General features: G+C 42.0%; 1 protein-coding gene across 1 annotated transcript in view; it reads left to right on the top strand.

The window, feature by feature from the left end:
* LOC134538101 (intraflagellar transport protein 140 homolog) overlaps positions 1–21,379 on the top strand; it is a 39,889-nt gene extending 18,510 nt beyond the window's left edge. Inside the window, exons 13-25 of the mRNA XM_063379123.1 lie at positions 277–460; positions 2,943–3,089; positions 4,046–4,203; positions 5,620–5,800; positions 7,868–8,154; positions 9,506–9,782; positions 10,747–10,916; positions 12,361–12,505; positions 13,582–13,776; positions 15,436–15,654; positions 16,994–17,163; positions 18,464–18,706; positions 19,872–21,379. Coding sequence (XP_063235193.1) covers positions 277–460; positions 2,943–3,089; positions 4,046–4,203; positions 5,620–5,800; positions 7,868–8,154; positions 9,506–9,782; positions 10,747–10,916; positions 12,361–12,505; positions 13,582–13,776; positions 15,436–15,654; positions 16,994–17,163; positions 18,464–18,706; positions 19,872–20,058 — 2,563 coding nt within the window. The 3' untranslated portion in view covers positions 20,059–21,379. The remainder of the gene's footprint in view (positions 1–276; positions 461–2,942; positions 3,090–4,045; positions 4,204–5,619; positions 5,801–7,867; positions 8,155–9,505; positions 9,783–10,746; positions 10,917–12,360; positions 12,506–13,581; positions 13,777–15,435; positions 15,655–16,993; positions 17,164–18,463; positions 18,707–19,871) is intronic.
* Positions 21,380–21,822: the final 443 nt, after the last annotated feature.

Here is a 21,822-nt window from a genome sequence, read left to right as displayed (position 1 = left end):
TGAACCGACAGATGCCAAACTACTTTTGTTGAGGAAAGTGCAGGGTTGCCAATTTGATTTACAAGATCCCTTTCAATTATCAAAGCACCAGAAACGTATTTTCACATTAGAAGCTATAATTATGTAAATAATATATACATTTTTCTCATCTTTTAACCCCCCCCCCCCCCTCCCCTCCCGAAATTTTAATGACACCTGTAGAAGTGGTGTAACGGTAAAGGGAGCCACCACGGAGTGGGCCGCAGAGGAGGGAACGCGTGCGTGTGTTTCGGCCAGCGCGCTGCACGACCTCAGCGATCGGTTCGTGCTGGGCCACCAATGGGAGGAGAGCGAGCCACGGCTGCTGGTGTGCGAGGCCAAGCTGCTGCCCCGCTCGCGGAACTATCGCAGGGCGTCCACCACCGTCGCCACCGTGCCGGCCGGCTCCCTCGCCGGCGGCGGCAGGAGGACTCCGGACCAGGCGAGTCGCTGCGTTCAGGGACGTCGGGACAGGGGGGGGGGGGGGGTGAGAGTAGCATTTCGCCCCCCTCCTCCTTTTCCCAGAATAAAAATGTTTGGTCCTAGTATTAATTTTCCTCAACCAGTAGTTACAAACGTTGCATTGGTGATCGCATCGATTAGAAAATAAAAATTTATGATTGTCGACATACTGTAAAATGATTGCGAATTCCTAGATGGTATCTCATTTAAATTGTACTACACCTACTGTCAGAGTAGTATTTAATACATACTACGTAATCAAATTCGTGGAATGGTACATTTAATATTTTTGGTTCGGTAACTCATTAAATAGCACGATTTTGCATCTAAAATTCCAAATTTTTTCGGGGGAGGGCCCCCGGGCCCCCCGCTCTAGGACTGAGGTAGGTGTAATAGGTACATATTTTCACCCCCCCCCCCCCCCCCCCCCCCCGGTCACCACTTATGAAAACGTTCCGACGTCCCTGGCGGTGGCACCCTCATGTCCGGTCATCCCGGTTCCCATTTCACGAGGGTTTCTTGAAACCACTCCAGGCTTAGAGATCTCGTCGATGATATGCTAAACAAACAAAAAAAATGTTTGAAGGAATTGACGAATTCTATTCAAAAACTTATTTTTCTCTCTCAAATCTAGTGACGGGCCAAATCCCAACTTTCCCGAATCCGAATCTTGAATTCGAACCTCAAAGAGTAGCTCGAATATACCCCTCGAATCTGAATCTAGGTCTCATGGGTCAAAAATAAAATAACTTACAAGAAATGGAATTTTTTTTAGATTAGTGTGAAGTGTGAAAAATGTTTCACTGTATGTTAAAATTCATTTAGGAAAAATGTTTATAATATTCAAGAATAATTTGTAATTCCCAAATTTTTTTTCCAGGAAAATAAAACACTAATCAAAACAGCACTAATCAAATACGTTTTTTTTTTTTCCATAAGAGTGTATGTTAGTTGAAATAATTTGTTTTCCAATCAGGTAAGTGTGCTTGCTGACAACGTTAAAATCAGTTTACAGTACTAATGTACATATATGTCTACATACATTTGAAGTACATTAAAATAAATGTTGAGTGAAATATGAATAATCTAAAATTAAATGCAAAAAATTCAGGGACCACATAATGTGGCTTGAGCATAACATTCGTAAGAGGCTCTAACATTTCTGAGTGACGAAATAACTAGGTATGTTATTAATATAAAAAATGTATTTCCATTCTAATAGATTAAAAAAATCTAACTAAATGTTCTATATTATTAGAAAAATTATTTTAACTGTTTGCGTGATTCCTGACATTTGTTTACTAAATGCATGTCTGCCATGATTTGCCACTAGCACATCCTAGTGGGCGTGAGGTAAACTAGCCCTGAAAGCGTTTGGCTTTTCTCTGCAGAGCTGCTGCTAACATGCGGGTTGGCGTAATACAAACAATGGCTGAACAATACAAACAATGGCTGAACACTTGGATTGTCGTCAGAAGTATATAAGCAATGAAGGAAGCTTTTAAGGACTGAAAAAAAAAAACTTTGTTGATTAGAAACATTATTAATATGTTGCATTGTATTTAATGCTATACAATGCTATTGCCAGTGTGCACGTAAGGAAATTAAATTTCATTTAAAAGAGAAAAAAAACACTACTTTTAATCTATGACCTAACTACTTCAAATCATGTCGTAATTTATTGGTGTCATTACTTCAAAAACACACAATTTAACAGCGTTACTTTGAGGGGCGGGTGTATTAGCAAAAGCCTACATATCATGCTTGTGTGCTCACTTCTGTTTGTCAAATCACACTTTGCTTTATTTTCAGAGTACTCGACTGTTCCGCTGAAAGGCAGACACTGTAAAAAAATTAAAGCAAGTAAACAAACTTTTGATTCGTTCAAAAACTAATACATCACAAAAAAATTTTTTTTTCGGTATGATGGAATACTTTTGAATATGTTGAGTGTTCTTTGTTTCAACGAATTTCTTCCCGGAGGACCATAAATATATTAAAGAGTCTGATTTATTGAATACAACAACTATGACAACGAAACGATAGCCGAATACGAATCAAACGACCCGACTGCGCGCGGCCCGCCATCTTGCCGAAATTTTTTTACGACACGCCAAAGAAAGGGGCACAAGTTAGCACTTCACACAACATGGGACATGAGTCACAAAAGTCCGAACATTGAGTCTATTTGTATTTAAAAAAAAAAAATAAAGGTTGCCTGTTTGATTGTTTGTTCCTGCGTAACTGTGCGTGGTGTGCCGTGTGCCGCCATCTTGCCGAACTGTTTATACGACATGCCAAAAAAGGGGCACAAGTTAGCACTTCACACAACATGGGACATAAGTCACAAAGGTCCGAACATTGAGTATGTTTTGTATTTTTGGAAAAAAAAAAAGAAAAAAAGGTTGCCTGTTTGATTTTTTGTTCCTGTGTAACCGTGCGTGGTGTGCCGTGTGCCGCAGGCGTCGGAGGTTGTGCTGGTGACGCTGTTCACGAGCCCGGAGGCAGGGCTCATGGTGCAGGACGTCCAGCCCCTGCCAGACGACCACTCCCAGCTGCTGGGGGTGTCCACGCCCCACTACGTCCTCCTGAACAAGCCCTCCGCCCAGGTGCCGTCTGTTCCCCCGGCTGCAAAGTGGGGGCAATATACCTTTTCATAAAGAATCATCGATCCCCTCCTATTGAAGCAGAGGGGGTCCGGAAAATGGTGCTGTTTAAGCAGTTTTACTATCTAAAAATTGATTGCACAACACTTTCTTTGCCCCCGTTTGCCCCCACTTCAAGGTTTCAGAGGGGGGGCAAAATACCCTCCCTCCCCCCTGTTGTTGCGCCCCTGTGCCTGTGCGAATACTAGTTCAGTGACGCCAAATATAATGTTTTAATGTAGCAGCAAAGTCGAATCAAATCGCGAATATTGTTCTTGGCGAAGCTGTATTACTGTTATTTTACAAAGTACAGGATTTATGTAAAAAATATAATCATTTAACGTTTGTAATGTTTGAACTGATTAACCGATTAGGCTTTAGGTTCAATGAAAATGACAAAAATAACAATGCATTATATCAATATTGAGCATTCATAAAAGCAAACTGAGTGTCTTCATTTTTTTTTTTAAGTAACCAACTTTATTCAAACAAAACATATATAAAACAGAAAAAAAAAAAATTTCATGTTAGAATTTTAGGCTTCCATTGTTTTAAAGCTTCGCAACAAACGAGAAACTTCACATCGGACCCGAAGCTTTGCACCAGAACCGTAGCTTAAAATGAAATCATTTGAGTTTTTTTATTTAAATACATTTCACTGAAAGGGCCACCCTCTTATTTTGGTTGCAACATGCATTTGTCTCCAGTAGGATTCTGAGCACAAGTGAAGGCTTTGTGAACCTTGTCTCAGCGTATTGGAATGTGTCGCCATGCGGTCTTTCAAGCATGAATAACCCGAGAACCGGACTTTACGGGCCCGGATAATTGAGAGTTCGTTTTGCAGCGAGTGAGCGTTTCGTTTGCCACAGTCCCACTGTGAGGTTCCTGTGGAGTTTCTTCCCTATTGCTTCCCTGCGCAGGTGTCCGGTGGCGGGCTGGTGAGACGCGTGACCATGCGTGACTTCGAGGGTATCGGGGCGTGTGACAAGGCGACGCGTGACGCAGTCCTCAACTTCAGCTACCACCTCACCGTCGGCAACATGGATGAGGCGTTCCGGGCCATCAAGACGATTCGCAGGTAGTGCCGCTTGCTGGCCGCATGTTTTTTTTCTTCTCATTTCATCATTGTTTCCGTGTTTCCGGCATATCAAACGTGTTGGACTATAGTTCTGACATATAACATGACAAGTCATGTAAGACTGTGTGTCATATAACACTTTTTGTCATGTACTAACATGCTTTGTTGTTTAATACTTTGTGTCATGTATGCGATGTTCCAGAGATCAACGTCAAGCCGAGAACTGTTGTTAGGCCAATTAATGATGTTCCTGTTCATATAATTAAGTGTTTTAGTTTTTGGTTTGTTGCAGACATTTTTCAAAAGTTTTAAAATCCCAATCAGCACCAAATTATAATTTATTAGATACTGTGACTACAGATTTCCATATTGCATTATTATAATTTTTTTATGAAATCCTGCATAGCTACTACAATCAATAATAATTCAAAATTAAGTCGAACAGCTTATACATTTGGAGAAATATATTTTTTGTTGCCCAATTTATGTGGCAAAAAGTTTTGCCTAAATGGAAAATTATTTTAAAAGATGCCTTATTTAAGCAAGATTTCAAAATGGTTTTTATGTGACTAATTTTTAAAAAAATTATAATATATTAATTGTTATTTTTTTGCAAAATAAAAAAAAATAATTTACGTTTTGTGAAAAAAACTAATAAGTCTGTTTGAGACAGACAGTGAGGACATTCTACATGAGTTAGAGTGAGGCAGATAGTTAAATTTAAACTCAAACTGACATTTATTCAAATTAATAATTTATTCAATGTAAGTAAATGTTCTGTCTGTCTGCCATCAGCCTTAATGCATGCTCTACGTCGCTTTAGAAAAGTGCTATAATGCAGATGTGCTTTAACTAATTTATTATTCAACAGCTGCAGATTAGATAGTTTCGGTGTCTAGGGACCATGAAAGTAAAAAGTTTTTCCTAAGTATCTCCATGAAATGATTGCAGTAGGTAGTAGTCTCTTGTCGAAATACACCTAAAAATAACTGTGAATCCAGTATTATGATCAAATCAAAATTTTTGTTGGTACCTATACCATGGATTAAAATTTTTCTTGTTTGATAAAACTGTAAATAATGAATTTTTTTCCTTAAGACACTGCAGGTGGTGTTATTTATAAAACCACAAACCCAGAGCTTCCATGCTTAGTGAGTTAACATACTGGGACATAGTTTATATTTACCAAGTGAGCCAGGATTGTTCCCCTCCGTCAGTCGGGAGCGTCCGAGAGCCCGTACGCCCGTACGCCTGTACGCCAGGTCACATAACTTGTTGACTTGTTGTCGGTTGGGAGCATCCGAGAGCCCATATGCCAGGTCACGTGACTTGTCGGTCGGGAGCTTCCGAGAGCCCGTACGCCCGTACGCCCGTACGCCAGGTCACGTAACTTGTTGACACGTTGCCTTGTCGCAGCGAGGCGGTGTGGGAGAGCCTCGCCCGGATGTGCGTGAAGACCAAGCGGCTGGACGTGGCGATGGTGTGCCTGGGACACATGCGCCACGCGCGCGGCGCCATGGCCGTGCGGCAGGCGGTGGCGCGGGAGCCCGAGCTGGAGGCCAGGGTCGCCGTGCTCGCTGCGCAGCTCGGCCTGGTGGTGCGTCTCTGGTCTCTGCACTGTCCCCGGATACAGTGACGGCAGTCTTTCACATCACGGTGACCCTTACAACCATAGCTATCGAAATTTGTAACTTTACTGTCTAAGAAATTAAAAAAAATTACATTAAAAAATGTCATATCTAACTAATACCGCAATTAATTTTCTGTAAAGTTAAATCAAGGTTCTTTCTAGAAGTTTGTTAGTTATATGCGATGTTCACTTTTTAATATATTTAATCATTTAAAATTTAAAAAAAAATTGTTTTGGCGTCGATAGAAACCCAGTTTTCTTGAACCCGGTTCCGGAATTTGCATCTCAAAGAGTACCTCGAATCTACCCCCTGAAATTTATGTCGCAAGGGTGAAAAATAAAAATGTTGAACCAGAGATAATATTATATCAGGGGCGTAGCCAGAGGGTGAGAGGGGGGGGGTTAGGGGTTCAAATCCCCCCCCCCCTTAGCACCAAATCTTTAATTAATTTCTTATTCATCACTCAAACAAATTTCATATTAAAATTAATAAAATTTTTACCATTACAATATTTAAATTTAAGTACCGAAAACTGCTAAAATAGCACTATTTTACACCGTAAAATCCAAATTTTCCCGGGGGAGGACCCCCAGACCCCCCGCTTTAATACTAGGGAGGGGGAGGGGGGGCATGCTTCTTAACACCCCCCATACACAAATCCTGGCTACGCCACTGTATTATATTAACTATGTGTATCAAAACATTGAACACAATAAATGTTTGTTTCACAAACTAAGTTTCTTCTGAAGCGTTGTGCATTGTGTGTGTGTGTGTGTGTGTCCGGGTGGATGAGCCCCCTAAGAAATCAGTTTATTTGGTTTTATATTTTTTGAAAAACCACTATTTTTATTTATAATGAACTAGCTTTTACCCGCGGCTTTGCTCGCATTGAAGCCATTAAATAAGTATCGGAGATCATTACAATAAGAAATGAATCAATTAAAATATATTTCTCTGTAACAAAAATACATAATTTTGAATTTTGAATATTTGACCGTCGATAATGCAGTGTGAACGGTATCACAGTACTCTAGGGTCGGAACAACCTTCATAGCTGGAATGCTGGATGGCTTTATAAAGTAGCTAGATTTTTGAGATTTTTCGACTAACATTTTTTTTATCTTCTAATACCTCCAAGAAAATGTGTACGAAGTTTCATGATGATCGGTTGAGTAGTTTTCGCGTGAAAGCGTAACAAACAAACTTACGTTCACATTTATGATGTTATAGTAAGGATGTGTAAAAATGAATTTTTCCTGTTCGCCTCTGTACATGTTTACACCGTTTTTCTTACCATAAATACTAAAAACATTGTCACACGTATCATACTCTAGTTGAATTATGGCGGCCGTGTTGATTTACCAATTCTGCACCAGGTTAGGCCTACGTTGCGGACTTCGTCAGAAATGCGTATTTTTAGCATAGTTTAATCAAATAAGTTATGGATATCTGTTTTTTTTTTTTTTTTTTTCGAATGTTAAGATTCGCGTAAAAATAGTATCCTATAATGTGGATATCGCGTTTTAAGCGTTTTAAACTGTTAAAATTGGCGTAAAAATTATTTTACTGCAAATTCGTGATCATTCGCTTTAAAATGTCAAGATTCGCGTAAAAAATAGTTGTATCGCAAATGCGAATTTTGCATACCCCTACTCATGAAGCGACGACAGCCGGTTTTACTCAAATTTTCGACTTTTCGTCGTGGTGAGGAAGCACAAATAACAATTCACAGCGACTTTCTCTGCTTCATGAGTAGGGGTATATGCAAAATTCACATTTGAAAAACAAGTCTGTTACACTTTGTTGGGCGCTACGTGTTCACGTTCGTCTTGGCGAGAGCTGTACTGCAAGCAGGCAGGCATACAAAAGACTGCTAAAAATAGATACCACCCCTCTAGACTGTCCACGCGGCAGTGTCTAGCCAAGCTATAATATAATAGCAATTCTAGTTTGACGCACGAAGCGAGATGTGGTGGTGGTGAGGGGAGCACAAGCGAGGCGCGCGTGTGTGTGTGTGGCCGTGTGCCGTGCAGGAGGAGGCGGAGCGGCTGCTGGAGGGCTGCGGCCGGCACGACCTGCTCAACAGCCTGCTGCAGGCGGCGGGCGAGTGGGACCGGGCCCTGCGCGTGGCGGAGGACCGGGACCGCGTGCACCTGCGCGCCACCTGCCACAGCCACGCCCGCCACCTGGAGGCCAAGGGAGAGCTGGCGGCCGCCGCGGGCATGTACGAGCGCGCCGGCACGCACCGCGCGCAGGTGCCGCGCATGCTGGCCGACAGGCCCGACCAGCTGCGCGCCTACGTGGCCGCGAGCAAGGACCCGTGAGTCCCGGTACATTCCACCTGCACTCCGTTCCCCCCCGGTCGTTTCCGTTCTCCCGCTACTTTCAACACTCGACATCGACAGAACGAAATCTCGTTTTTTTCGTGCGCTGACGTTAATTCTATTTGATGCTCTCCACTGGCGAGACAATCTCTGGTAGTCGGGTCAGGGGAGCGAATCTGCTGTTTTCTGAACGATGTGCGTTGGCCAGTGCGTGTGTTTGTTCCACCAAGAATTTTTTAATAATGATTTTTTTTTTTAAGTTTATAATTTTCTGTGATTTTGCATGCGTTAAAATAATTGATTGTTTAAATTTTTTATTTTCAAAGTTTATGATTGATATTTAGACGAAGAATAATTTTTCTTTTTGGTTCATGTTAGTATATAGTTTATACCAAAAAAAAATGTACGCAAATGTTTATCTTTCAACTTTTGGTCACTAAAACTGGTTTATTGGTTCAAAACATAACTGTTACTACTTTAATCGCCTACTGCTGCACAATTAATAAAAAAAAAACTGCCTAGTACTGAAATTACGTACTGGGAATTATCAGGTATGTTGACTAGTACCGAAATTCCCAGTTCTATAAATTTAAACACATATATTAGGAAATTAAACAAAAAAAAATTATATTTGAATAATTCTTGCAGAAGAAAAACTAAATGAATTTCAGAACTGATTCTTATCAGGTTATGCGTCAATGTTTCTGGCCAGATAATTGTGTAATTATTATTATTATTATTATTATTTCTTTTTGGTGGAAGCGAAAGGAACTTTTCATCTCGTCGACAGCAGGCATGACGAAAGGGAAAATTAGTAAAAGGGTTAGCAAATATGTAACTGTCCCAGGATTCGCGTGAAGTGTAAACACGGGATACCACGGTGGACTGAGGTATCAGGATGGCCGAGCCGTGATTCAAAAACCGTGTCAGGACATCTACCGCTGCGCCACCTCGCTTCGTAAAAGGGCAAACATCCTCACACACCGCCACGGTACGACGGTAGTTGTGGCGGCGTGAGGTACTCCGGTTTATAAACAGGCACATACCGGAGTGGTACTACTATTGTGATGATACAGTTTGAATTGGCGGTACAAACACAGCATGCACGGTTGATCACGTGTGTACCACCTCCTATTATGACCACGTGCTCTTACAGTAGCTGACTTGTTCGTTACCACGTCACCTCAAACCATTTTCGTCTGTCGCGTACTCTTACAGTGGCTGACTTGTTCGTTACCACGTCACCTCAAATCATTTTCGTCGTCGCCTTGTGTGTGTGTGCGCGGTACAGTGCCAGTGCGCCGTGTCGTCTCCGCTGAGAGTGTGCGCGCGGCGCGGGTGTTGCAGGCAGCTGACGCGCTGGTGGGGCCAGCTGATGGAGAGCAGCGGCAGCATGGACGAGGCCGTGAGCTGCTACCAGCGCGCGGGCGACTTCTTCTCGCTGGTGCGCGTGCTGTGCTTCCAGGACGACCTTGAAAACGCCTCCCAGGTGGCCAGCGCCACCGGCGACCGCGCCGCCTGCTACCACCTGGCGCGGCGCTACGAGTCCCTGGGCCTCGTCAAGGAGGCCGTGCACTTCTTCACCACGGCCCGTGCCTACGCCAACGCCATCCGCCTGTGCAAGGTGCGCGTCCCCACGAGTCAGTTGTGCGTCAGAGGGAAGGAACGGAATCCCCAAACAAACATCGCACTGTGCATTGTGAAGAAACGAACCTTGCTACATTATTAGAAGATAAAAAAAAATAATTTTGGTGTTTAATCTTTATGTCAAAATTTTAAATGAAAATAAAAAGAATTTTTTTTTATAAATACTAACATAAAATATTTTTTCTTATAAACCAACGCTCGTCTCTCGACAATGCCAGTGTTGTTTTTATTTGCAAGCAATACTGTGAAAAAATCAAAAAAATCAAAAATGTTATTTATATTTGTGTAATCTGTATATTGTTAAAATACCGTTATGTAATTTTTATTTTTATTTTTATTTTTAAAAGCTTTATTTTCCATTACTACAACCCATGCCATGTATTTTATTTATTAGTTAGTCACTGTGCGTAACATATACTTCAGAGAAAAAAAATGTTGTAAATGAGGCAGTATTAATTATTCGCTGCCTGGCCCTCGGATTATCTTCTAAACAGGGCCGGTGCAAGGTAAATTAGCGCCCTAGGCGAATAACCTTAATGCCCCCCCCCCCCCCCCGGCCGGGACACCCCTAAAAAATTTTTCTTGCCTCAAAATACACCACGTAAGCCTAAGATTTTGTCAACAATCAAATGTAAGCAGGCGTGTTTTTTTTTTTACTTATTTACTTATTACAAATCATAAACAGGTCGCCGTGGACTTTAAATAATCACTTATATCAATATAAACATTTCAAACTGTTACAAAAATTCATTTTCATCTAGTTTTGATAATCGTCAAACATATTACATGAGCTGTTATGTGTCGTGCTGCGCTGCCCCCGGCTACTTGGCGCCCTAGGCGGTTGCCTGGTTCGCCTGTGTGGACGCGCCGGCCCTGCTTCTAAATTGAAATGGGGTCCTCGGAGGGAGCGAAGCGGCCGTGGTTTTGTTTCCCTCCGCCAGGAGCAGCACCTGGCGGACAGCCTGTGGACGCTGGCGCAGCTGGCGGGACCGCGAGAGCAGCTCGAGGCAGCGCGCTACTTCGAGCGCTGCGACCCGCCCGCGCCGGAGAGGGCCGTGCTGCTGTACCACCGCGCGGGCAAGCTGCACAAGGCCCTGGACCTGGCCTTCCGGTGAGCCGAGCCACTCAGCCCCAGCCAGCGATCCCCGGGTCCCGGCAGCCCTGCTCCGCACGTAGTTAAGTGGAACCCCTACCTCCTCGCTGCACCACCCTCTCAGTCGTGCCGTCTGGCCCCAGCCAGCGTTCCTTCCTCGGCAGCCCTGCTCCGTGCAGTTGAGTGGAACCCCTGCGACGACCCCGTCGTTGATGTCTCAAATCTGAATGGACGTAGTTATGCAAAAAGGAACCAACCCACAATTTTGCTATATTATATTTGAAAATAAATTAAAATAGTACAAGGTTGATCGTACCGTCGTTGCTATTATTACATCAGTATTTATACTGGACCATTAAAATTATACCCACATCATGTTATTAACACGAGAATTACAATTTTATAATTAACTTTTAACTTAAAAATACTCAGAATAGGTTTCATGTGGGTTGGTTCCTTTGTGCATAACTATGTCCCAATATACAACTTGGGGCAGGCCTTGTCCAGACATTGCCACTGTTTTCAACATGACTACATCGTCAAAATGAACATTTCAATATTTCAATACTAGGCCGGGCAGCGACCGCCATCTTAGCTTCATTTCTCTCTCCCTGCCAGAGTCTTGTCCGTTCGGCGCCTTTTTGGAATCATCACAAGCTGTTTTCTTAGTGTCTCAGCATTAGCTTCGCTCCTACCTCTGCTCTTCAGAGAAAATACCTTGCTCTCTGTTGACTTTCAGCTGTCTGTCTCCCAGCTAGGCCCTTGGCCGGCGTCCCGCCCACCCCGAGAGTAGGGTGACGTGGGTTCTGCCTCGACCCCTCGCCCACGCAGTAGTGGGGTGGTTTTCCAGTGTCTGGAGTGCCACCCCATGAAAGTGGTCTGCTAGGAAAACAACCCACTGCAGATCTGCTGTCCATGGTTTCCACGACCCGAATGCTTGGGTGGGACTGGAATACTCCGCAAAATTGGTCCGCTGTTAGCAAGTGTGCTAGTGTGAAACATGTAAGTATGTGAGAGTGCAAGTGTGCATGTGGGCATGTATGTAAGTATGCAAGAGCACAAGTAAGTACACAAGTGTGCACGTATGTAATTGTGCAAGTATGCAAGTGTAAAAAATTGCAAGAGCGCAAGTATACAAGTGTGCGGCATGCCCACCCCTCCCTCTACCAGTTCTCCTACCACATACTTAATTATTCCCCTCGTGCAATCGAGATTTATGTAACACTCAAAAATCGTAGCCCCTCATTAAAGAAGTTTCACTTCAAAATTCAACATGGCATGCGAGACCCCACCTTAATGTGATGTACTTGTGGTGGAACCAGGAGTAATATGCGCTTGTGGCAATGCCCACCATGTCTCCCACTCGGGACACTCGACCCCCCGCCGGGAGTCGCGTCATGACGTGACGTGGTGACGGTGTGCTGGTCTCCCCCCCAAGCTCTGCCCCGGGCTGTTGCCGCAGGACGCAGCAGTACAACGCCCTGCAGCTGATTGCGGTCGACCTGAACTCGACGTCGGATCCGGCGCTGATCGCGAAGTGCGCTCGGTTCTTCGTGGACAACCAGCAGTACGACAAGGCCGTGGACCTTCTGGCCGTCGGCAAGCAGGTGGGTGGCCGTCCCGCTCCCGTCGCGACGGTGACGGAACCCCTCCTCCCCGCGTCACAAACATTACAGTGAATATTTTAACATATTTTATTTTATTTTTATTTATTTATTTATTAAAGTTTTGAGATGACTAACCAACAGCGATGAGCCGGGGTGGTAGCCACCATACATAAAAAACAAACAAACACAAAAAAAAATGACAACTAACAAATACAAGACAAAAAGAATTAGAACACTGACACAGACGAAGGACACACCATCTGAAGATATACCTATTGTAAATAATAATTTAAACAAAAAATTAAAAGTTAATACAATGATATGATTCAGTAATGTGTTGAATGTTGTTCGAGTACTTTCAACACTCAAGTTCATTGCATAAAATGGAAGATGATTTACCATGCTTTCATAGTAATTTCGGTACTTACGTATTAACGCCACCGCAGCTACAGATTTGGAATAGTATCGTAAAATAACATGAAGGGTTGGTTAGGTCAGATTAGTTACATCTTAAATTGGTAATTCCTAAGCAACCAAAAGAAATATTTTATAGTTTTTTTATGATAGCTATAATAAACCAACCGTCCGTCCTCAGTGTTATTTTTAGCACAACTTCTGCCGCGGTGGCGTTAATACGTAAGTACCGTAATTTCTACTACAGTGCATTAAACATCCGAACATTTCATAAAATGGTTTAGTGTGGTATTACGTAACACTGTAAACTAAATTCTTTTAAAGAAGTATGATTTTTTTTCAGCCGGGAAGACAAATCGTATGTTTCATTGTAGCTACTGTATTTGTGTAGCTAGATGTGTTAGCAGTGACTAGAGCCCTGCGTGCGTGTCACTGGGCTGCATAAAAAAATTACAAACGAAAATAGGACTACATTATACAGATGAGGTGATTTGCCTACACGTGTGTATGCTGTTTAGTTGATAAAACCGTTAAAGTGTTTAGTTCTTGTAATGTATTTCCTTAAATTAAATTTTTGGTTTTTTTTTTTTGCCTCATCTGGGGGTTTTTCTAGTACCATTTGGGGGGATCGTGTGTCCATGAGTTGGTAACACTGGCTGCAGCACGAGGAGGCCCTGCAGCTGTGCCGGGAGCACGGCATCGAGGTCACCGAGGACCTGGCGGAGAAGCTGACGCCGGAGAAGGGCGAGGGGGACGAGGCGGTGCGGGCGCGAGTGCTGGAGGGGGTGGCGGAGTGCGCGCTGGCGCAGGGCAACTACCACCTCGCCACCAAGAAGTTCACGCAGGCCGGCAACAAGGTGGGTGCCCCGTGCCTCTCCCCGCCTACGCGAGCGTCGGCACGCTTGCAGTGGACAGACTGGTGTGCCTCTCCTCGCCACCGCAGGCGTAGCATAGGTATACATTAGCAGTAGCTCGACAGACTGGTGTACTCCAACTGCCTGAAAATGCCGGTGCTATAGGCCTGGAAATGTTTTATCACCCAGTCTTCAATTACATATTTATCTTCTGACCGCTGTCTTTGGAGACTTTCTAGTTCCTGCCCCTGAGTTAAAGTGCAATAGTTAGGGGCAGGAAATTTTCGCGAAAAAATCTGAACGTCTACTAGACTGCAACAAGGTATACCCACACCAGCGGTTTCCTCCTTGTGATTGGCGGCCGTCTGCGAGATAAGTCGTTGCCTTATTTGACCGAGCCACTAAGGACGAGTTAGCTTCCACCCTGAATTAGTGTGATTGGTTGTTGTAACAATCGACATGCACCTCAAAAGTAACTTCACCCAATCACGAAACACAGACGATGCTACAGTGTTTTAACTTCCAGATACTCTCGGGATCTTTTCGCGAAATTTTCATGGCCCTAGCAATTGTTGTGATGTTGGCTTACTGGTTGGTTAAAGGGATTGTCAAAACTACCGCTGGCTAAGTAAACACTTCCCAAAATCATACAGTTGTTGAGCGTTTAACTTGATGTTTTTAACTTTAAAAGAATATGTAATCATTCTGAGTCTTTGTTTGTAACAATTTTATAATTAAGTGTAAATGGCAGTGAATAAATTATTTGAAGGGGTAACTGGACAGTCACCTTACTACTCGTGGGCTATACTTGAAACTAGAGAGTTGTTGCACTGTCTGTAATCTTACTTAAGAAATGGAATTTCAATTACATGTGATAAAATTTTTTAACAAGGAAACATAGTACTGAAAAAAGAAAGCTAATGTGCCAAATAAAAGTATTTAAACAGAAATTTTACAAAGGGTTTAACTGTACTAGAGAAATGTATTTTTAATCATTTAATTTTAAATGTGCTGCATGATGTTACGAGTTGATGCATTTTCAACTGCAGGAATTGTTTCAATACTATTTATGTAATACGGTTTTCAGTGGTACGTTGATGCTTATGATTATAAAATATTTCTTATTGTTTTGATTTTTTTTTTTCATAAAAAGAACTCAGTAAAATGTCCAGGTCAGTTTAGTTTGTAAAAGTTGCAGCTGATTGCAGACAGGAGCACTTTTGTTCCATCTGACCTGGCTGGAAATACATGTTAAAAAGCACTTCTTTGCACTGAGATGCGTGGAGTCGGTACATGCCACTCAGTGGCAGATCCAGGGGGGGGGGGGGGGCGCACCAGGGGCAAGTGCCGCCGCCCCCCCCTCCCGTCCCCCCGAAAAGCCAGTTGTATACTACATTAATATTGCCGACAAAAATGATGGTTTCTAAAACCAATAAAATATTTAATATAATTAATGAATTTCTTGTAGAATCATAATAAAAAATCTGGTGGTTGGATGTTATGTGTAGTGTGAGTAGATGAAATACAAATGTAGTAATTTTTAAGACATTTTGTTCTCCGGCTATTTTGAAATCCTAGAGTGCCGCCCCTCCGAGGTGAACCTCTGGATCCGCCGCTGTGCGGTGGCGTGGTGATTCCCCGGTGCCGACCTCTCGCCCGCAGGTTAAGGCGATGAAGGCGCTGCTCAAGTCTGGCGACACAGAGAAGATAGTGTTCTTCGCGAACGTGTCGCGCCAGCGGGAGATCTACGTGATGGCGGGCAACTACCTGCAGTCGCTGGACTGGAAGGGCAGCCCGGACGTGCTGCGCAACATAGTCGCCTTCTACACCAAGGGGCGCGCCCCGGAGCTGCTGGCCAACTTCTACGTGGCGTGTGCGCAGGTCGGTGCCGCTGCGCCTCCCGTGGCTTTGACAGAAAAAAATAATAGGTTGTCTGTAAAGTCGGTTCACGGACGATAGTTTGACGTGACAACGTCATAATGAAACGTTGATGAAATGATTGCATACTTTTACGAATAAAATCAAACCATTTTTTATTGAATTATCACTATTTTGTGTGTATACAAAGGAGGAGTGAAATTAAATCTACAATTTAATTGATAAATTTACTTTTATTTGCACTCATCAATTCAAATATGTTTTTTTTTTTACTTTCACGAACAGATTATTTTTAACTATAACTTTTATACATGTTTGCTATTTAACTTCTTCCAATCTGTGTTATTCTGTTAAGGATAGGACGATGATAGGAAAAGTAGGAAACGAATGGGAGTGTTTCAAGTTTAATGTGCCTCGAAAAAAGTCAAATCGATGGTTGTCCCAATCGAGTGGAAGAGAGATAGATGCGGCGGAAGCGTACAATGAGCGTAACGGGGCACAGCGTAACGGACAGTGTGCGTAATGGGACACTTTTTTGTGTGTGCAGCCGGCGTTCATCGATTTATTAGACGTTGTCACGTCAAAAACTTAAGCATATGTGTTTCAGGAACAGAGAGGTGCTTAAATCACACGATGACAATAGTAAAGCTATTAAAGGAAACATGACATGAAAAGAAAAAAATAAAAGCTTTACTATTGTCGTGTAATTTAAGCACCTCTCTGTTCCTGAAACACATATGTACGTAGTTTTTACGAGTTTTTCACTTTGGGTTAAAAAAAAATTACTTTGCACTGTGTGGTTGAATATTTGCGTAAATAACTAACCTATGTTGGTTTTTAATACGATAACGCCACGAGTAAGTAACTTACGGTATATGTATGTATGTATCAGTGGGCGGACAAAAGGGATGATAAGGGGGTATATCCCCACCCTGAAGTTACGAAAGGGAAAAAAAAAGGAAGAAATTTTGTTGAAGGTGGTGTGTTATTTTGGGGGACGCAAGGTGAACTGTTACAATACGTGGAACTACAAATCACACAATAAGTGACACATTTTTGAGAATTACCATGTAACATTCGAAACTTCTTGTTGTTCATGGTAAGATTTTTTTAAAACACAAATTCCAATTTAATTTTTTTTATATGTTAATTAAAACTCCTTACCTTGAAAAAAATTCCCGTAGCAGCCACCGGTATTGACAGTAATATTGGGGAAGTGTGGTTGGCACGACATGCTGATGCGGAGTGCGAGGTCCGGTCCCGGGAGGGGGGAGCCGTAGACCCGTGTGCTCGTCGGCGGCTTGTGCCCCCCTGGCACCGTGCGGCGGGCGGCTGTTGCCAGGCCGAGGTGGACGTGTACCAGAACTACGAGAAGGCGCTGGGGGCGCTGGGCGAGGCGCACCGCTGCCTGTCCAAGGTGACGTCCCCCCGCGACCCCCTCCAGCACCAGAGGGCCGTGGAGGAGCTCGAGGCCCGCACCGCGCTGGTCAGCAAGTTCCTGGACATACGCAGGTGCTTCCTGGTCTCCGTCCGTTGTTTGTCCATTCGAGCTTCGTTAATTAGATATTGAAATTGTTATACTTCAAAAATTAATTGCAAACACGGAATTTAGAGTTCCAAAGTTGCATAGTCGTTTGACAATTTTTTATGTACATACAATAATACTAATGATATAATTTGAAGATTAATTTCTAGTTTTAACAAACTTTCACATACGTCTGTTATACCCTGTTTTCTCGCATAATCGTCGCACATTTTATTCTAAAATCAAGTTTGAAAAGTAGGGGTGCGACGATTATGCGGAGAAAAAAAATTTGTTAGGTAAAGTTATTCATAAAAACAAAACACGTTCATGGAAAGTACGTTTATTTTAAAAAAGGTGGAGTATACAATAGCACGCAAAAAAATTTATATTAATAATTCATTAAACATAAACCTTTCTTGAACTTTAAATAGAAAAACCAAAAAGTAACGCGAACGCAAGCCACTTGAATCTGCGACGTGAACTAACGCGTAACTATTGCCGTAGTGCACATTTACCACGAAAGAATGCAGGCCATCAGATGTAGTCAACTCGGCATTCGACAGAGAGCGCGTGATGCATGCAGTCGGGAAGATATCGATATTCGACTATGTGCGCGCACTCTATACGGGAAACAACATAACCAAATACGAATGTTGCCAACTAGCGTTGGCTACATGTTTACAAAGCGGTATACCATGTCGACGCAGACGATCAGAAAAAGGAAATAACTTTTAAAAACGTCTTTAAAAGAAAATTTACATGTCAGACAACTTAGTATTACTGTTAATTAAATAAGTAAGTGGTAATGTCCGAATAAATATTAGATTTCTACTTTAAAATACATTGTTTATACGGAAAAGATATCTACACCGGTACACCGCGGCGACGCAGACGATCAGATAAAGATAATAACTTTTAAAAACGTCTTTAAATGAAAATTTACACCTCGGACAACTTCGTATTTCCGTTAATTAAATAAGTAAGTGGTAATTTCCGAATAAATATTAGATTTATACTTTAAAATACATCGTTTTATACTGTAAAGATACCTACACAAAGCGCATGGCATCTAATAGCGGGACCAATAACATCATTCGACGTTTACGCGAGAATTTTTTTTATCCCAATTTTGACGGCCAAAAATGTAGGTGCGACGATTACGCGTTAAAAGAGGGTACACATGTGGGTGCTAAACATGAACGGAGCGTCACGCCATGTACCACGGGTCGTACAGCAAGGCCTGGCAACCTGCCGTGTGGTGACCCCGGGTCTGTGTCTGTGGCACAGGCTGCTGGAGCGGGGGGACGCGCCGGCCGCGCTGGGCCAGTGCCGCCAGCTGCTTCAGGGCGCGCGGCTGGACGCGCAGTCGGCCGTGCGCAAGGGCGACGTGCTGGCGCTCATGATCCAGCACCACACGGCGGCCGGCGCCTTCAGGGACGCCCAGCGGCTGGTGGAGGAGTTCCGGCACGCCTGCCCCGGCACGAGCCTGGCCCACCACGTGCCCGCGGCGACCATCGACAAGATAGCCAGGTCTCTCGCGCGTTTAGCATTTAGCATTTAGCATTTAGCACCGAAATGTAACAGCAATTTGACGAAACTTTACCCAAATTTTAAAAAAAGTTAATTTTTAATTTTTAATTTATTGAGTGCAAGTAATTTTTACCAAAATATATTTGGAAAAAAATTATTGTTACGTAGTTTGATTTTGCGTATCTTGTTACTTGCACATTTTTACATTAACGACTTTTCAAACACGCACAAAAATGTTTTTTTTTTTTTAAGTATTTATTTTAATTTTTCTGTGTGGTTTGCTTCCAGTCATGTTTATTAATAATATTATTATATACGTTCATCATGCAAAAGTCTAAAATGAGACTATTTTTGGTGAAATAAGTTTTTAAGAAATATTTTAGTTTCATATTTGTTTAATAATACACTTTTTTTTAGTGAATAAAAGCAGTTTTGTTAAAAATTGAAACAATAAAATCTGAAATCTCTTGTTTTAATAGAAATTAGCCAAAAAAATTGGTTGTCTGTAAAGTCGGTTTAAGGACGATAGTTTAACGTGACGTCATAAAAAAACATTGATGAAATGATTGCATACTTTTATGAATTAAATTGAATCATTTTTATTGAAGTATCACTATTTTGTATGGATACAAAGAAGGAGTGAAATGAAATCTACAATTTAATTGATAAATTTACTTTTATTTGCACTCATTAATTCAAATATGTTTATTACTTTAACGAAGAGATTATTTTAACTATAACTTTTATTCATGTTTGCTATTTAACTTCTTCCAATCTGTGTTATTCTGTTAAGGATATGACGATGATTGGAAAAGTAGGAAACGAATGGGAGTGTTTCAAGTTTAATGTGCCTTGAAAAAGTCAAATCGGTGGTTGTTCCAATAGAGTGGAAGAGAGATAGATGCGGTGCAAGCGTACAATGAGCGTAACGGGACACAGCGTAATGGGACAATGTGCTTAACGGGACACTTTTTTGTGCGTGCAGCCGGCGTTCATCGATTTATTAGACATTGTCACGTCAAAATAAATCACAAAGTCTTATATGTGGCCAAGAGGCGTAAGGCCCGAGGCGACGGCCAGTGTTGACCGCCGGGTCGCGGGGTTGGACTGAGTTGCAGTGTTGCCAGGGGCGACGGTCTAGCGGAGCGAGGGTCTCTGGTTGCAGGGGCGTGGGGCTGCCTGTGGACATGCTGGTGCCCCGGGCGGGCGCCGCTCCGCCGGACGAGCGGTCGAACGCCGCAGACGATGACGAGGACGAGGTGCCTGAGGAAGAGGAGCAGGGGCCGGCGGAGCCCGCAGACATCGACCGCGCGGGGGAGGGCTTCATGAACGGGAGGGCGTACGCCGTGTGAGGCCGACACCCTCCCTGCGTCAGCTGCAGTAGAAACGACGAGCCTGAGTTAGACACTCTCGTGGCAGTAGTTCTCAGTTTATGTGAGCACTTCCTGGAGAGAGGATGCAGCGGTAGAGCACGCTCAGTTAGGGCAGTAGCGAATATTTTTGACCACCGTCCACGGCGTCTATAAATACGTGATAAGTTCACTGGATCGATCAGCATACCTGGTAAGAAGACATAACCATACCGATACAACTCAACGTGTACATTCTGTCATGTATTTGAATTTTATTCATAGAAAAAAAATGTCTAAAAACAACTGATATCTGGAAAAATACCTCAAGTTCTCATACTTAAGCTTTTTTTTTTTTACACAGTGATTTATATCTTTGCACAGTGCAAGAACTTTATATTTGCTCTATTTCTTTATTTACTTGATGGCCCTTGCCTTTACAAGGTTTATAGTGCAACTAGCTAATCCAATTGCTTTTTTTTTAAATTCTTGCTATTTGGTTAAAACATTAAAAACTACTTGCTCCTATACATTGCCAGTTGGAACACGTGTAAGATATCAATTTTTAACTTTTTGTCTGGAAGTTAATGGGAATGTCAGATGAAATTGTATTCTGTAATGCTAAGGTTAGCTGCAATCTACTCTAAATCTAAATGACCCTGGGTAAAATATGATTTGCACTTTAGTGTAGTTGAAGCGTGACAAGTGTCTTCATTCTGATGTAGCACAGTTTTATTTTGTAAAAGTATGTATGTAATTGACTCATGCAGTTTTCCATTTAAAAAGTATTGTATTCTTTAGTTGGTTATTTGTTGTTGGGTTGGCAGCACATACAAAAAAAGTAGTACCTGGAATCTATGTTCATTATTTAAAACCTTTAAAAAAATTAAATGAGTTCTAGCATTATCCATGAGTTAAAATTAACATACAATATTTTAAGAGTTTCTTTTGTCACCTGAAAAAAAGTAACTCTAAGTACTATAGTACATAGTAGAACATGTATCGATATTGGGGGCTACATGCTACTGTTGCACATGTTAAAATAATTGTGAACACAATGTGCACAAATATTGTATATAATGATTGCAATTGTATTTATTATAATTTTAATATTCTTTTAATGATGATGATAATTTTCATTCTGGCAGCCTTCATAATGCATGTAGGTGTTCTTAACCAGCAGTGTATTGCAGTTCTAGTGATTAGTAACAGCTTGTCTCCGCTAAATGGCAATAGTAGCGTACACGCTTCGGCTAGATAATATATTTTTCCCGTGAATGTATGGTTTGTTTATTCTAGTTTCAGAGCAGTCAATTTTTTTTTTTATAAAAATTACGTGAGAATAAATTTATGCATCAAAGAATCACTTGTACACCAACCACTGGCTGTTTGTTTGGAAATATGGGGAGGCACAAGGATTGTGCGAGTTTTATTGACAACTTCTCTGGAAGGATACATCGTGTGAACTAATTTCTTGCCAAACTGTGTGATTTTGTGAAGTTATGTGACACACACTTTAATATAGTTTATTATTGTCATTTTGTGAAGTAAAAAAAAAATGTTCATGCAATAATGATTCAAAAAAATTTTTTGTGAGTTTAATCCAGTGTGTTGAGTTATGTGTTCATTTCTGGAATCTATGATCTCATTAGAATTAATGTAAAAAATATTTTGTATTTAAGTTTTTTTTTTATGCTTTACCAGTATACCAGTATCCATCCATTGTTATATTTGTGTGGTAATAAAAATTATTTACACTTTTATTTA

Source organism: Bacillus rossius, chromosome 13 (genome assembly GCF_032445375.1).
Source record: "Bacillus rossius redtenbacheri isolate Brsri chromosome 13, Brsri_v3, whole genome shotgun sequence".
Classification (NCBI taxonomy): Eukaryota; Metazoa; Arthropoda; class Insecta; order Phasmatodea; family Bacillidae; genus Bacillus; species Bacillus rossius.
The sequence above is the reverse complement of the archived record's forward strand: the minus strand, read 5'-3'. Positions and strand labels throughout refer to the sequence as shown.